Here is a 15,379-nt window from a genome sequence, read left to right as displayed (position 1 = left end):
AGAGCTACAGTATCTAAAAATATAAATTTTTAAAAATAATAAAAGATTATAGAAATTATAAATATATTTAGAATTAAATCAATTATTTAAACTATTATAATTAGTAGATACTACAGTAAATATTTTTTAGATAGATTAATTTGACTGACGCAGGCTAAGATATAGTGTATTGGTATTGGGAGTTTTGTAATATTTTACATTGTCCGGAACTTCGATTTAGTCCGCCGTAGTGAGGCTAATAGTTTTCGACAAAAATGGTACTACTATCTGACCAATCAATACTGCAGCAATCTTGGCGGACCAGCATTACAGAAATACCATAAATTTTTTACTTGTTACAACCCAGACATTGGTCACAACAAAAGTTCCGTGCACCTGATAGAGGATGGAATCCAGCGAAGGTCGAATATGGGTTAGCTCAAATCCACCGTTGGAATACAAATTGCCTAGTTTGGGAGTCGGGGAAGAACTTTTCGTGTCAGTGCTCTCTTTTCAACCATCCTACAAGTTACATTGCCAACAAGTGAGTCACGGCGCTAGGTTCGTTGCTAATATCTGAATTTGTCAGAAATAATATTACCAATCAGCTCGTCGAAGGCCTCTAGGCTTCAGATCCAGGCAGGACGATGAGGGGTTGGTGAGGGGTGACGAAGGGGTGATGAAGCCATGGGTCTATCGCCAAACAAAAGCCAAAGAAACAAAAAAAAAACATTCTGGGAAGAGTGAGTGGCAGTCTATGACGGAATTATGGCTGTCCTGTGGCAGTCCACAACCCCTCATGCGGAGAATAGACATGCCACACTCTGCTACCTGGCCAGTATATAAGAGTAACGACCTCTCTGGCTTGGAATCATATCATCACCACCCACCAAGTCAGGACAGTGCGATACTCATCTCAACTACTGCACAGTCAGAACCACTACCGTTACCACCATTACCATGTCCCTCCATCCACTCATTGACAATGGGATCATCAAAGGACGTCCGAACTTTAGCGGCGGAAAGCTTTACTGTCGCTGTTCTTCGAACAAAGTGGAAATCTCCCTGAAGAGTAATGTCGCCCACAACCACGCCTGCGGCTGCTCCAAGTGCTGGAAACCATCCGGTGCACTCTTCTCCATCGTTGGCGTTGTGCCACGCGAAAGTCTCTCGGTCACCGCCAACGAATCCCAGCTCATTATCGTCGACGAATCAGCTGCGATACGACGCCATGCCTGTAAGGATTGCGGTGTGCACCTCTACGGCCGGATTGAAAAGGAGCATCCGTTCAAGGGGCTGGATTTTGTGCATGTTGAGCTCTCAAACGAGGAAGGATGGCAAGAGCCGCAGTTTGCCGGCTTTGTGTCATCTATTATTGAGCAGGGGTTCAACCCCAAGGGTATGGATGAAGTACGGGCAAGGTTCAAAGCAGTTGGTTTGGATACGTACGATGTTTTGTCACCGCCGCTTATGGACCTTATCGCAACCTTTAACGCACAGAAGGCAGGCTTCAGTTTTGTGGCATCTTGAAAAATGTATCTTGCAGCCCATAGATAATGAGACAAAAGGTTACACTTTTTCCATGAATGTACGTTCCCTTATCTGGGTTTAAAGGGGAGGGATCGCGGAGCTTAGACATATATTGTTTGATGTCCAGGTTTGCATCTGCCTCAGGTGTGACTGGCGCGGGTGGGGAAAGCCCCTTCACTGGAAATCCTGTGGTTGCATAGGCAAGTGCATAGTCAGATGTAGTCAGCCTTCCCGGTGGAACCGGAAGCCCTGCAAAAGGAACACACTCATCGATACCCTTCCGAAAGACAGCCTTTCCGGTTCGGTGATCGTGGGTAGTGACTATGCGATTGAAGGCAACAGGCCGGTGTGCCATATTGATATTCTAGTCATCAGACCAAGTGAATAGGATATAAGGGGTTCATATATTAGAGAGTTGTGGCTTTTCTTATAAGGATAACCTCACAATCTCTGAACTCAGGCTTGGATACTGGGGCATCATAAAATAGCAGACAATTACGACAAAGATATAATTGTTGATTATATAGCTATTCTTTAATACACAGAGAAAGTGATGAACCATACAGTACCCAAATAGGTTGAAGTACTATAATGGACAAACATGTATAAATAGTTTTCAATTGGCTGATACAGTCTTACCAAAAGAAGGAAAAAGCAAGTCTGATACTTTGTCTGGCAATCATGATGTAGATATTCTGTCATATCGAGCTACATCGGACAGCAAAGTAAAATAGCGCATAACAAGAAAATCTTCGAAGATCAAATCATCACAGTGACGTCTTATGCCGCTAGTACTAGCTCCATGTGAGTGGCACTTATCTATATAATCTACCATCTGTCACTTGTGATGGAATGATACTTAAACCAATCCCATTGTCATTACCTTCACAATTGGTAACTAAATCCACCGCAAAAATGTCTAGCGCAAAGCCCGCTCTCACGACGGACATTAGCAACTATGGTGATACTGGCTACGGAGACCTTAGTCAGACAATGAAAGCCTTGACTTGGCAAGGGAAGAATCAAGTGAAGCTCGGTATGTGTATTAGTGAACCACTCATGTATTGTCTGTACTTGAAAATAGACTGACAATTCCCATCTGATTAAAGTGGAAACGGCTAGGCCAACCATCGTTGATGATGAAGATGTTATTCTGAGGGTAACAGGAAGTACCATCTGTGGAAGCGACCTTCATCTCCTTCATTGTACGTGATCTGCTACCCAAATTAGTTGCAGTGCTGACCTCTTCCACAGCGGCCATACCTGAAATGCACAAAGGAGACATTTTGGGGCATGAGTTTTGCGGGATTGTGGAGAAAATCGGTCCCAAAGTCAAGAAGCGCAAGATTGGCGAGCGAGCTGTAGCTTCCTTCCAGATTGCTTGTGGAACGTGCTACTACTGCGAAAAGAAACTGTCCTCGTTGTGTGAAAGAACCAACGGCAGTGATAGCGAAAATTCACTTTACGGACGCCGAACTGCAGGCACGTCACCCGGAGGAATTACTAACCTGTCGGCCTACCGCTGTCCATTAAATTAGGCATGTTTGGATATTCACACTTCACAGGAGGCTTTGCAGGAGGACAGGCTGAGTTTGTGCGGGTTCCCTTTGGGGACGTGAATCTGCTACCGTTACCGGATGATGTCCCTGACGAACAAGGGCTCTATCTATCCGACGTCTTGGCCACGTCGTGGAATGCTGTGGTTGATACAGGTGTTAAAGAAGGAGACACAGTTGCCATTTGGGGGGCAGGCCCTATTGGGCAGATGGCGGCTGAGTTTGCGGTTGTGAACGGGGCGAGCCGAATCATCATGATTGACGGTGGAGAGGGAAGATGGCGGCTGGATTTTATGAAGACGAAGGTTCCGCATTTGGAGACTATTGACTTCACCAGACTTCCGCGCGGAGAAACAGTTGTATCCTTGCTGAAGAAAATGTGCGACGTGCGCGGCCCGGACATTGCAATTGAGTGTGCCGCTGGCGAGTATGCGAAAGGGTTAGGCCACGCCATCCAGAGGACATTAGGCATGGAGAACGACACGTCGGAACTCTTGAACGAGACGATTGAATCAGTTAGAGGCTTCGGGTGTTGTGGGGTCACTGGCATCTATACTGGCTATGTATGTGATCAACCTCTGACATTGTCAATCACTAACACTTGGCCCAGTGCAATCACTTCAATATTGGATCCTTGATGGAGACAGGGATTCACCTGAACGGAAATGGCCAAGCGCCCGTGCAAAAGTACTGGAATGAACTACTTGTCTTAATACAACAAAGGAAAATCTGTCCATTGGATATGGTCACTCATCGCTTTGATATCAGCGATATGGAGAAGGTCTATGACTTATTCAACCGTCGTGCAGACGGTATGCAGAAGGTTTTCATCCAGACGAGGTTTTCAGCCCCCAGAGATCCGGCTTCACCCGCTTTGACGGTGTTTTGAGTGCCCCCCACACCCTCCTCTAAAAGCTATACAACCTTTAGAGGGCAAGGCTCTACGTTTTGAGACATTTAATGGTAATGATCTTCATCAATAAAGGGAAGAGGACACCTACGAAATACAATGATGTTTAATGCCGTCTACTTCTGTATCTTGAGATAAATATTTTTATGCTACTAAACAGGAATGTATATCGAGTTATACCATCACAGATACTAAAACAGCACAGACCCTCCTGCAAGCTTAATATCATGAGCGTCCAATGCCACTAGGAAGTAATATACATTTTCTCAAGGTCGAGCTAATGGGATATTGTTGTTTTATGCTACGTTCCTTGTCTTTAGACTCCTTCAACTCCTGTTTTCGACAAAAAGTTGCTTGATTCAAACCAGGCCATGTGTTTATTAATCTTGACCTAACGGGCTATAAATGGAATAGAATGGTGACAGCTATTAAGACAAAACCGTACACGAGGCGTCAGGTACATGAAAATTGGTTCTGTGACGGCTACATCGGAACGATTTTGGAATTCTATCATGAAAACTAAAGAGATGATTTTATTGCAGTCCGAAATATGCATGAAAGGTTCAGCGAATCACCATAAATGGAAATAACAGCCAGAAACACCGGTGATAGATATACAAATTACGCATTATAACTCTCCGAATTTTGACCATGAAAGCTAGTTACGAATTATCTCTCTCCCATCCAACCAGTCCATAAACCACGCATAGCACATCAGGATCCTTCTCCTCCACGACCGCGTCCAGAAGAAGTTACCAGATCTCCAACTCAGCCATGCACCGTAGCCCGTGTACTCACGCTTCCCTTGAACCACACCGTCCCACGCACCCGTGTATGTTACCAGCGACCGCTGCTGATATTGAAATGGCCGAGTATACTTTCCACCGGAATTGAAAAGGTTGATAAGATAATCAGCTTTTTGAATTGCAACTTCGGCGGTCGTTGGTAATGTTCCGCCTTCAATGTCGGCCGCATCGCCCATTGCAAACACGTTAGGTATCACGTTGCCATCTGGGGAGAAAACATTGAGATGATCGTCAGTCAAGATCCGCACAAGGCCTTTCTCAGTCTTCCTGAGCTGCAGTTGGTCGACCAAGGGTATTGATCTGTTTCCGGTGGCCCAGATGAGCATCCCGTAGCCGGTGACCCCGGATTCCCTGGTCTCTATGGTATCCTTTGTAACGTTCAGAATGTGGCAGTTAAGCTTGACCTTGACCTTGTTGGTTTTCAGCGCGCTGCAAGCATATTCTGATAACTTCTGGTCAAATGGTGCCAGAATCTGGGGTGCGACATCTATCACCGTAACTGATGTCATGTCCCTCAGGTGCGGGAATAAAACGCCCAAATCTCCTTCAAAAAGGTCTGTCAATTCCGCTGCCACCTCGATCCCAGTGGGGCCACCCCCAACAATAACGATATGGAGTAGTTGCCTCTGGCGCGCTTCAGATGTTCCCGGCAATGAAGCCATCTCAAGGACTTCGTTCAGACGACTCCGTACCGTGTTTGCATTGGCCACATTCTTGACAAAGATGGCGTTTTCCGCCACCCCAGGGATGCCAAAGGTATTGCTTCGACAGCCAGGCGAGAGGATCACTCGGTCATAAGATACTTCGAAGCGCTCATCCTTCAGCTCTTCGAACGCGGGCTGACATATGAGTGCCTGCCTGTTGAAGTCAATGTCGACGACGAAGGCCTTGATGTATTTGGCATGAAAGTCCTTCCGCCGGATAGGCTCATGTGCCAGACGGGGGTCAAACAATCCGCAAGCAGCGCTGGCGAGGAGGGGAGTTACCGCGGACGTGTTCTCTGGCGCAATAAGGGTGATATCGTATTTTCTGTGGTCGATGCCATATCCCAGTCGATAACCACCCCACCCACCGCCAATGATGACGACCTTTTCCTTAGTTGACATCGTTTTGGGTCCTTATATTGACGAGCTGTGCAGGAAAAGCTTTCAAAATGGAAGCTACACTCACCCGAAAGAGTTCAACTACTGGCGGGCATGGACTACAAATACCTTGCCGGGTTCTGAATAACATTCCTGACGTCACGACTCCTCATTACCAACTAGCGGTCTACAGTGATTGTTGAGAAAATATGAAGGTACGTGTTGATCTGACTGAGTTTGCCAAGCAAGCTTGCGACTGGTATAAAGCTCTTTCTCGAGTTGGCTTGGGGGGTAGTGTAATCTGGCTTACAAATTTGTGGTAGCCTCTTATCTCCACTTTCATCACGACAGAAGCATAATACGCGGGGTAGGGCTTGTTTACCCCATCCTCTGCCCTAGTCATAACAGCTCCAGCAAAGTCGGGGACCGCTTTCAGTTAGAGCTTTTTTTTTTTTTTTTTTTCTCCTCATCTGATAATGGAGTTGTTCGTTGATACGAAAATTACCATTATGAAATAAGGTTACATGGTGAATGGCTTGGCACACACATGGCTTGTGCAACTGATGGGGGCATATCATTGGCTCGATACTAGTGCCAAAAGTAGCTAGCACCATTCTGAACCTAATATAGATTTACCAACATCGTCATGTAGTGATAGGCATAGATTCTAGGCTGGACCTCAAAGTTTCGTCTTGGTGAAAAGCTGAGTCGGGATTGACCACAGGACCCACGGGCCCCTCCTTCTGCGAAACTAGCTCCTCTAAACCGTCTATCATGGATGACTCAGTTCAATGTTCCACTTCTCCAATTGTAGACGTCATTTCTGTCGTCACAACACTGTATCATGACAGCGGACACAAGGGAGCTATTCTATATAAGTTCGATCACTTCGAACCCAAATGGAGGTTTGCTCTCTCTGTCAAATCTGTACCCAATTCAAAGTTTCATCACCTACCTCGCATCAATAGTCATCCCAAAAGCAAAAATCATTATGGCTAGTACTGCTGGTAAAGTGAGTTACCTGTTCCCATTTTTCGATGCCCAATACATACTTGAAGCTTGGCACATACGGTGCTGGACGATGAGCACCCCACTTTGCCCATTCTCAACCACCACAGATGGACTTTTCCTGTTCCATGTGCTCCTTTGATATTTTGCTAACGAGAAATGATAGACCATAACTTGCAAGGTAATGGCGTCTGTAGCATGTCTTCTGGATATTGTGGCTTCCTATTTTCTAACACGATGGCCGAGAATATCAGGCTGCTATCGCATGGGCTGCCGGCGAACCATTTTCCATTGAAGATGTCCAGGTTGCCCCTCCCAAAGCCCATGAGGTTCGCATTCAGATTCTCCACACGGGTGTCTGTCACACCGGTGCGTTGTTCCATGTGGTTTATATATTTGAGCCAGTTTTTATTCTTGTTGGTTTCAACGTGAGGTTTGCATTATATTGGTTAACACTGCTGGTGCCATAATACAGATGCCTATACGCTCTCTGGAAAGGACCCGGAGGGAGCGTTCCCTGTCATCCTGGGCCACGAGGGTTCAGGTATCGTTGAGTCAGTTGGTGAAGGCGTGACTAATGTCAAGCCTGGTGATCAAGTAATCGCGCTCTAGTCAGTTATTTCTCACATCTCACCGGTCTACAAACGCCAGCTTATCATCAACAGTACCCCGGAATGTGGTGAGTGCAAGTTCTGCAAGTCGGGAAAGACCAACTTGTGCCAGAAGATCCGTGCCACTCAGGGTAAAGGCGTGATGCCCGACGGAACAACTCGCTTTAAAGCACGAGGCAAAGATATCCTGCACTACATGGGAACCTCGACATTCTCTCAATATACGGTTGTTGCCGATATCTCAGTTGTGGCTGTTACTACCAAAGCACCCACTGATCGTGCGTGTCTGTTGGGCTGTGGGATTACGACCGGATATGGTGCTGCAACGATTACTGCCAAAGTAGAGCAAGGATCTAATATTGCCGTTTTTGGTGCTGGGTGTATCGGTTTGTCTGTGATCGAAGGTGCAGTGAAGAATAAAGCGGGTAAGATTATCGTGGTTGATGTCAATGATGATAAGGAACAGTGGGCGCGCAAGTTTGGTGCTACAGATTTTGTGAATCCTACCAAGCTCGAGGGAAAGACCATTCAGGAACAACTGATCGAGATGACTGATGGGGGATGTGATTATACTTTCGACTGTACCGGAAATGTCGGTGTGATGCGTGCTGCTCTAGAATCCTGTCATAAGGGATGGGGCGAAAGTATTATTATTGGAGTTGCTGCAGCTGGTCAGGAAATCTCGACGAGGCGTAAGTTTGCTCCCTATGTGAGCTGTATAGATAATCGCATTGTTAACCTATTATATAGCATTTCAACTTGTGACCGGGCGAGTGTGGAGGGGTTGCGCATTCGGTGGTATCAAGGGTCGGTCTCAGCTACCCAGTCTTGTCGATGACTACGTCGCTGGCTACCTGATGGTTGATGAATACATCACTCATCGTGAAACACTGGGGACTATCAATACGGCATTCCAGCATATGAAAAGTGGTGACTGTATCCGGTGTGTCTTGGATATGAAAGTCTGAAGTTCGTGAGGCAACAGGGTATATGTATTTGTTATGGTCTCTAGCAAAATTGCCTTCGCGAGTAAGTGCATAATACATATTTGATTACCCTGACAATACTTTAGCGTCAAATCTCTGAGCCATATATTGAAAAGGTAGTAAGAAGTGGGAAATCAGCTTGGCACTATAGTTCTACTCCATAATGCGTTCCAGAACGATAATATCTCTTAGAGTGTACATCCTTTTCTTATTAGGTGGGTGAAGCACGACATTATATAGATGCTTACCAACTCTGGGTTGATCCTCGCATCCGTACTTCTTGTCATTGCATTCGGATCTTCCCCGTCAACCCTTCGGTGTCAACCTCGAGTGGATTGTAGTCATCGAGGTAAGTCGTATGGAGCCGAGATAGCTAATTGGTCACAGAGTACTACCTGGGTGTAACAATAGGTTCCAGTCTCCGAACAGTATTAAGTTGGACATAGAGTGGCATACCCTAACCTAACCGACCCCCAGCTAGGTTAAGGTTAAAGCTAGGTTAACCGCAGTTAATCTAGTTCTGCCTAATAAGGCTACAAGATACCAAACTAGGTCTATATAAGTAAGCAGTGGACTAGGGTTACTAAAACTACTGCTGGCAAAAGGTAGCCCTATCTTACTGCCTATCTAAATAGATTTAGTTGGCTGTCTCCAGCATAATTAGATTAACTGCCGATTAACCGCGGATGGTATAATATATATATATATAACCTAGCCATAACCTAGCGGTTAGGCACAACTGACCGCATTAACCTAACCTAACCTGGCCAAACGCCAGTCTAGGTATACTCTATCTAAATATTCTGGCTGTGGTATACAGGGTTATAGAATTATATACAGTCGGAATCGATAGAATTACGTATTTTTATATAGGAGTTTGAATTTATGCTGTTTTGACTATTTTAATTTTTCATATGGGATAGAGGTGGCCGCTCGTTGTCCGGTCACGTTACTCTTGCTACTAATTACTTATATAATATTCTTACAAAAGCGGTAGCACCCGTATTAGGCAAGTACACAAGAACTGTTCACTATGTAGCTAGTAGCAGTGTATTAGACTAGATAAGCGCGGAAAGCCTTTTGACTGGCCAGCACTAAATTAGTTTCTTCCCCGCCTTACTACATAACGGAGCCATCCCCTATCCGAACATTGTCTATCCGACAACATCTTTCAACTTCGATTAGTCTTTGTCACAACTCGACTGGTAAAATATACAATAGGACAAGAAACGGACCTGGCGAACGAGCGACTAAGGATGCATATCGCGATCTTCAACTGTCTTAAGCCCATCCAAGGCCGGACCTGTCCTGACATGTTTAAAAACATGGTCGATCGCGGGCTAGATTATAATAAGGATCGCCTTAGTACCTCGAACGTCTCCATATCATATGGAATCTATAACTGTTCCGCCGAGGAGTTTCCAACATGTTACGCTGCCATAGACGCGATAATTATAACTGGATCACCTAAGTCAACTTACGATCGACACGCTTGGATTGTGAAGATGCATGAGGTTTTGCGAGGTATGCTTTGGCATTATCTAAGGTTTTTGCTGACGATGGTTCTATGCATGATACTAAATACATCCAAGATGTGTACTACAACCACCCGAGGGTTAAGCTCTTCGGTGCTTGCTTCGGACACCAAATGATTGCATCAGCACTACTGGAAGACTATGGCGTACGGGTCGAGAAGAATCCAAAGGGTTGGGAGATAGGTGTGCACGGTGTTGACTTTGAACCCGAGTTCCTAAGTCACTTTCCACAATTCACAAGTGACGACTGGGCTATGCAGCGGAAAGTTCAATTTATTCACCATGATCAAGTGACTGTGCCGGATGGATCTCTTCCCTCAGATTGGACAATAGTGGGAAAGAACGATTTATGCGACGTTCAAGGGCTGTTCCAGCCGAATAGAGTGCTCACATATCAAGGACATGCTGAGTTCGATAAAGCTACGACGAAGGCAATTCTTGCAAAACTCAATAGTCCTGCGTGGTCAAAGGACGATCGGGAGGCTGCTGACCAACCTGATGATGCGGATTTCTATGCTGGGGTTCTGGTGGAGTTTTTGCTAGGATGATGGTTAGTTTTAATGTTGTCTACTATATTAGATTAGCGTGAAATAACCTTATGGCAATGGTGGCTTGTACGGCCCCTAATACATGCTCTAAGTCCCACCAGGGAGAGGAAGTCGACTTGTTATTATAATATGTCGGAGTCATCAATCTGATAAGGGAGTACATATCCACAGCAAAATGATGCATAGCAAGTATGGAGGTAATCGCGAGTTACAGTGGTCATGGTGGTATAAGGCGTTAATATCGTTTAGCATCGTAGGTAAATTGGGATAGCGAGTAAAATAAATAAATAAAAAAATGTAATTGTACATTTAACTATATCTATTCATCCCGTATGCTATCCTACAAATTGACGGTAATCCACCGGCCAGTATCTACTAGAACTAACTGAATGGGATGTTGTAAAATACGTACATTGATTCAGCAGAAGAAGAATGAAGGTAGCGTAAGATGAGATGAGACATCTCCTTACATATGAATACTACCGTAGTAGTGTGTACACGTATCAATGCATGTACCCGACGGCAAAGGTTACTGAAGGTGTCATTGGAGTATGTAGATCTTCGATATGGTGCGGGGATCGGCGCATTCGGCCAATTAATACCCTCACCCCCTGGTTATATGTAGTAGCTGAGTTATCAATCGGTGTTTGCTTACCCCGCTACTTATCAGTCGATTTGGCAATGCATGATTTATAAATCCTGCCCGTTCCAGGATGCCTTTCAAGATCAATAGAGGTACCACCTATAAGTTCATATCTGAGTTGAGTTCTTGCATAATCAATTGTGTATATATAGAAACACACCGGAGAATATGCGATTTACAGCAAAATGGATACCGCTAGTGACTGCATTGGCCAGTACCATGCCAGCCCAGGTGGTTGCCTCTATTGAGGACCCTAGTCTACTGGCGACGCCGCCCATGGGTTTCAACAACTGGGCCCGATTCATGTGCGAGCTGAATGAGACCCTATTTGTCGACACAGCGGATGCAATGGCCTCGAACGGTTTACTGGAAGCGGGCTATAACCGTATAAATCTTGACGACTGCTGGATGAACTATGATCGCGCGGAGAATGGATCACTCGAATGGAATATCACCAAGTTCCCACGCGGTCTTCCCTGGCTTGGACAATACGTTAAAGATAAAGGCTTCAATTTCGGCATCTATGAGGATTCAGGGAATCTGACCTGTGGCGGCTATCCTGGATCCGAGGGCTACGAGGAGATCGACGCAGAGACATTCGCGGCATGGGGGATCGACTATCTCAAGTTGGATGGGTGTAATGTCTATCCGAAAGAAGGCCGCACTTTGCAGGAGGAATACAAATATCTCTACGGCCATTGGCACGAGGTACTCGGCAAGATGCAGCAGCCACTAATATTCTCGGAGTCAGCGCCTGCGTACTTCTCTATGACAGACAATCTGACTGATTGGTATACTGTCATGGACTGGGTTCCTGGATACGGAGAGCTTGCCCGACACTCGGTCGATATTCTCGTCTACGGTGGAGATGGCAGTGCCTGGGACAGCATCATGACCAACTATAAGTTCAATACGCTGGTGGCTCGGTACCAACGTCCTGGATACTACAATGACCCTGACTTCCTGATCGCTGACCATCCGGGGCTCTCATTGGAGGAAAAGCGATCCCAATTCGCTCTCTGGGCTTCGTTCTCCGCACCCTTGATTATTAGTGCCCATATTCCCGACCTGTCTGCTGAGGATTTGGAGTACCTAAAGAATCAAGCCTTGATTGAGGTCGATCAGGATCCACTAGCTCAACAGGCAACATTAGCCAGTCGCGATAGTTCCCTTGATGTCTTAACGCGGAATCTTGCCGACGGTTCCAGATTGGCCACCATTCTGAACCATGGTAGTGATTCCGTCGAAACTGATATTACTCTGGACATACTAGGCCTCTCCTCTGATTGTACATATGAAGCACAGGACCTCTTGGACGGCTCAACCCAAACCATCAAAGATGGTATACATGTTCAGTTAAACACACATGCAACGGCCGTGTACAAAATAGAAATCGATGAGAAATGCAGCCAAGCTATACCGACCGGAATAGTTTTCAACACGGCATCCGGGAAGTGCCTTACGGGCACGTCATCGGCCGTGCGATTTGAATCTTGCAACGGGAGCAAATCGCAAATATGGCAGGTTGACGCATCGGGGGTGATTCGTACATTATCTGAGCAATCAAAGTGTCTCACGACAGACGGCAAAACTATTTCTCTGCAGGAGTGCAAAGAGAGTGACGCTCAGAAATGGTCTTATGCGCTCACGGGTAATCTAAAGAATACTGATTCTGGTAGTTGCCTGACGGAGGACGCTGGTGTTTCGGCCTGCGGCTTCGAAGCTAATAACCAGGTGTTTGGGCTGCCCGCTGGTGTTAAGGTTGCATGATAGCGTTTGAATAGCTCTTTGGCCATTGTGACTACGTCTCGGCAGATGAATAGCAGGACAGTGCAGGGTAAAATATATAGTTGGGCGGCGGTTTGCTATCGAACTGTTTTTCTCCAGAAATCCTACCTTCGCGGAATGTGACTAGATGAGAGTCGCCTTTTACTCAGTTATTAATTCAAGTGTGTTACTGGCTATACCCTCGAAGAAATAGGGGCCAACAGCTCTATTTTACAGCGTAAAAATTATCCATCGTGAGAGAACCCCGTATGTATAGAAAATGCGTATACTAGATCTTAACTTTAACTCTGTCACGGAGAGATTGCTAAAGGGACTCGGCAACAATAAATGCTTTGGGTTTATACAGTTCCTTGAGATATATCCCCTCCTCCATTGTCAGCTCTTTCCCTCGAATTGTAATTGTCTGCTGTAGTCTCTTAATGCTGCTGAAGCCTATACTGGGGCTGGTGACGCGTTTGTTAATTTATGTTAGCGCAACATGATATATTGGCCAGCTGCGCTTTTCAGCGATCTCAATGGCCCTTTTGATGATAGCTAGGTCGGTGTCCTCCTGCCTGGGAGTGATTTGCTGTTCTTCCTTGCTTCTGATAGTCGAGCTAAACTCCGATGCTAAGTGGTTTCGAAGAATTTTCGCATGGCCCATCTTTACACAGTCCTGAGCGCCTTTAAAAAGGCCGATAGTTCTGTTAGTGATCCATGGATTGTTCCACGGACCAAAGACTCCCGTGTGCATTTCCGCTATACTGACCTTTATTGTCTTGATGTTTGCCCCATCATCGGCACTTCTAGTGCTTTTAATTCGTGTGTGATGGCCCACATACTGATTAGTCCCCCTTATCCTTTCCATGCAGCACTCACTAAGAGTCTTAGTGTCCACAAAACCCTTCTATTACAAACCTCAGACCAATGCAGCACCACGAATAATATGCAACCAATGATAAGAATAATCACATGACTCTATATCCATATTCCACTGTTGTAGCATGGCTACAGCAAATCTAAATTAAATCGTATTGTTCTTTCTTCTATTCGCGAAATCAAGTCTACATTGTGTCTTGACATGTGTTGCTAATAGTCTGCAAACAACGTTATTTCTCATCAAGGGATAGGTCCATCCCTATCCAAAAAGGTGGCAGTACGCCCATTAGCACCCAGCAACGCCAGCTCCACAATCCTGCGCGCACCAAGGTCCGGTGTCACCCCATCATCTGATATCCATTTATCGTAGTCTTAACCAACCCAGGGCATACCGAATCAACTAGCTCATTGACATCCTGAAGAGCCCTGGAATAATGCAGGACGAGCATATTCACAGCGGCCTTGCTACTTTTGTAGGACTTGGAGATGGTATGGTAATACGGCCAATTTTCGTCATTCGAGAGCGCAGGTGAGGCAACGCTAGAGGAAACGAAGACGACCCGTGGTGCAGTGAACTGACGGAGAACGTCAAGGTGTGCATCGGTCAGGACAGCGGTTCCGAAGACATTCGTATCGAAAGTCATACTCAGATTCTCCCGGATAGACAGATCAGAGTGGTGGTCGACGGCAATCCCGGCATTATTGACAAGGATATCCAGTTTGCCGTAAGCCTCCTGGATATGCTTGGTAACCGCGGAGATAGACACGTCGGAGGACAGATCAAGGTGGACGGCAGATACCGAGTAGCCTTCTTTGACTAGAGCTGCTGGGACCGTTTGGCCAGCTTCGAGGTTTCGCGCGGTCAGAATAACATGATGATCCGGTTGGCGCGCTAGCTGTGGTGCCACAGCTTCGCCGATGCCTGAGTTGCCGCCAATTACCAATGCGATGATCATGTTGAGTTCTTCAGTTTATACATATGAAATAAAGTATGAGCTTTTTGCAATAGTAGCTTGGCAACGGGGGTTGCACGTCCCATTTATACAGCTATGCACCAGTGTTGAAGAATGTCAATGCCTTGATCCATATTGTTCTATCGCAGAGTGCTGCTTATTTGCTTACCAAGCGCTTCGAGAATGATACTTAAATCCGAACTGGCAACTCCACCTTTTTACAGAAAGTCTTTAGAAACATCATAGACTATAGCTCGCTGGGGCATCCGCGCTTGGCGATGGTTTCGAGTGGGCTGTCGGGCGCTGCGGCCTTTCTTAAAGCCGACGGGGATACATGCGTGACCGAAATCATCAAGTACGGCTCTGTTCCATTCTAGTAATCCTTTAGATTCACCATACCGACCTGAAAATATTCCCCTGGAAATTCTTGGCGGCCCGCAGCATGTACTTTGTATGAGTCGTTCTCGGCGCGGAGCCAAGATGTTTTAAACGCGGCCGAGAAAGCTTCCCCTTAAGCCTAAATGTGGGCCCCTGCAGACGGTATACTTTTAATAAGGTCTAATCATTGGCACCCTAGGACGTCTGT

The 15,379-nt window shown here is 45.9% G+C and overlaps 7 protein-coding genes across 7 annotated transcripts; 5 read left to right on the top strand and 2 right to left on the bottom strand.

Annotated features, from left to right (window-relative positions):
- Positions 1–709: 709 nt before the first annotated feature.
- On the top strand, positions 710–1,509 carry BDV38DRAFT_291892 (S-(hydroxymethyl)glutathione synthase; the record flags this gene model as incomplete). The annotated part of the gene is made up of 1 exon (XM_032061866.1): positions 710–1,509. The coding sequence occupies exon 1, from the start codon at positions 940–942 to the stop codon at positions 1,507–1,509; it is 570 nt and encodes a 189-aa protein (XP_031914929.1). The 5' UTR covers positions 710–939.
- Positions 1,510–2,402: 893 nt separating this feature from the next.
- Positions 2,403–3,954, top strand: BDV38DRAFT_291890 (zinc-dependent alcohol dehydrogenase; the record flags this gene model as incomplete). Its single annotated transcript, XM_032061865.1, has 5 exons — positions 2,403–2,545; positions 2,619–2,714; positions 2,764–2,991; positions 3,048–3,628; positions 3,676–3,954. Exons 1-5 carry the CDS (start codon positions 2,425–2,427, stop codon positions 3,952–3,954), a joined length of 1,305 nt encoding a protein of 434 aa, XP_031914928.1. The 5' UTR covers positions 2,403–2,424.
- Positions 3,955–4,633: 679 nt separating this feature from the next.
- BDV38DRAFT_291889 (uncharacterized protein) lies at positions 4,634–5,887 on the bottom strand (the record flags this gene model as incomplete). Its single annotated transcript, XM_032061864.1, has 1 exon — positions 4,634–5,887. One exon carries the CDS (start codon positions 5,885–5,887, stop codon positions 4,634–4,636), a length of 1,254 nt encoding a protein of 417 aa, XP_031914927.1.
- A 967-nt stretch (positions 5,888–6,854) lies between these two features.
- Positions 6,855–8,450, top strand: BDV38DRAFT_270382 (S-(hydroxymethyl)glutathione dehydrogenase/class III alcohol dehydrogenase; the record flags this gene model as incomplete). Its single annotated transcript, XM_032057143.1, has 6 exons — positions 6,855–6,875; positions 7,038–7,052; positions 7,126–7,240; positions 7,347–7,482; positions 7,537–8,174; positions 8,233–8,450. 6 exons carry the CDS (start codon positions 6,855–6,857, stop codon positions 8,448–8,450), a joined length of 1,143 nt encoding a protein of 380 aa, XP_031914926.1.
- Positions 8,451–9,724: 1,274 nt separating this feature from the next.
- On the top strand, positions 9,725–10,551 carry BDV38DRAFT_281792 (type 1 glutamine amidotransferase; the record flags this gene model as incomplete). The annotated part of the gene is made up of 2 exons (XM_032059634.1): positions 9,725–9,992; positions 10,061–10,551. The coding sequence occupies 2 exons, from the start codon at positions 9,725–9,727 to the stop codon at positions 10,549–10,551; spliced, it is 759 nt and encodes a 252-aa protein (XP_031914925.1).
- A 713-nt stretch (positions 10,552–11,264) lies between these two features.
- On the top strand, positions 11,265–12,964 carry aglA (putative alpha-galactosidase; the record flags this gene model as incomplete). Its single annotated transcript, XM_032057142.1, has 2 exons — positions 11,265–11,286; positions 11,376–12,964. The coding sequence occupies 2 exons, from the start codon at positions 11,265–11,267 to the stop codon at positions 12,962–12,964; spliced, it is 1,611 nt and encodes a 536-aa protein (XP_031914924.1).
- A 1,116-nt stretch (positions 12,965–14,080) lies between these two features.
- BDV38DRAFT_270380 (uncharacterized protein) lies at positions 14,081–14,796 on the bottom strand (the record flags this gene model as incomplete). The annotated part of the gene is made up of 2 exons (XM_032057141.1): positions 14,081–14,146; positions 14,233–14,796. 2 exons carry the CDS (start codon positions 14,794–14,796, stop codon positions 14,081–14,083), a joined length of 630 nt encoding a protein of 209 aa, XP_031914923.1.
- Between the last annotated feature and the right edge of the window lie 583 nt (positions 14,797–15,379).

Source organism: Aspergillus pseudotamarii (genome assembly GCF_009193445.1).
Source record: "Aspergillus pseudotamarii strain CBS 117625 unplaced genomic scaffold BDV38scaffold_19, whole genome shotgun sequence".
In the NCBI taxonomy this organism is placed as follows: domain Eukaryota; kingdom Fungi; phylum Ascomycota; class Eurotiomycetes; order Eurotiales; family Aspergillaceae; genus Aspergillus; species Aspergillus pseudotamarii.
Note: the sequence above shows the minus strand (reverse complement) of the source record. Positions and strands in the feature narration are given on the sequence as shown.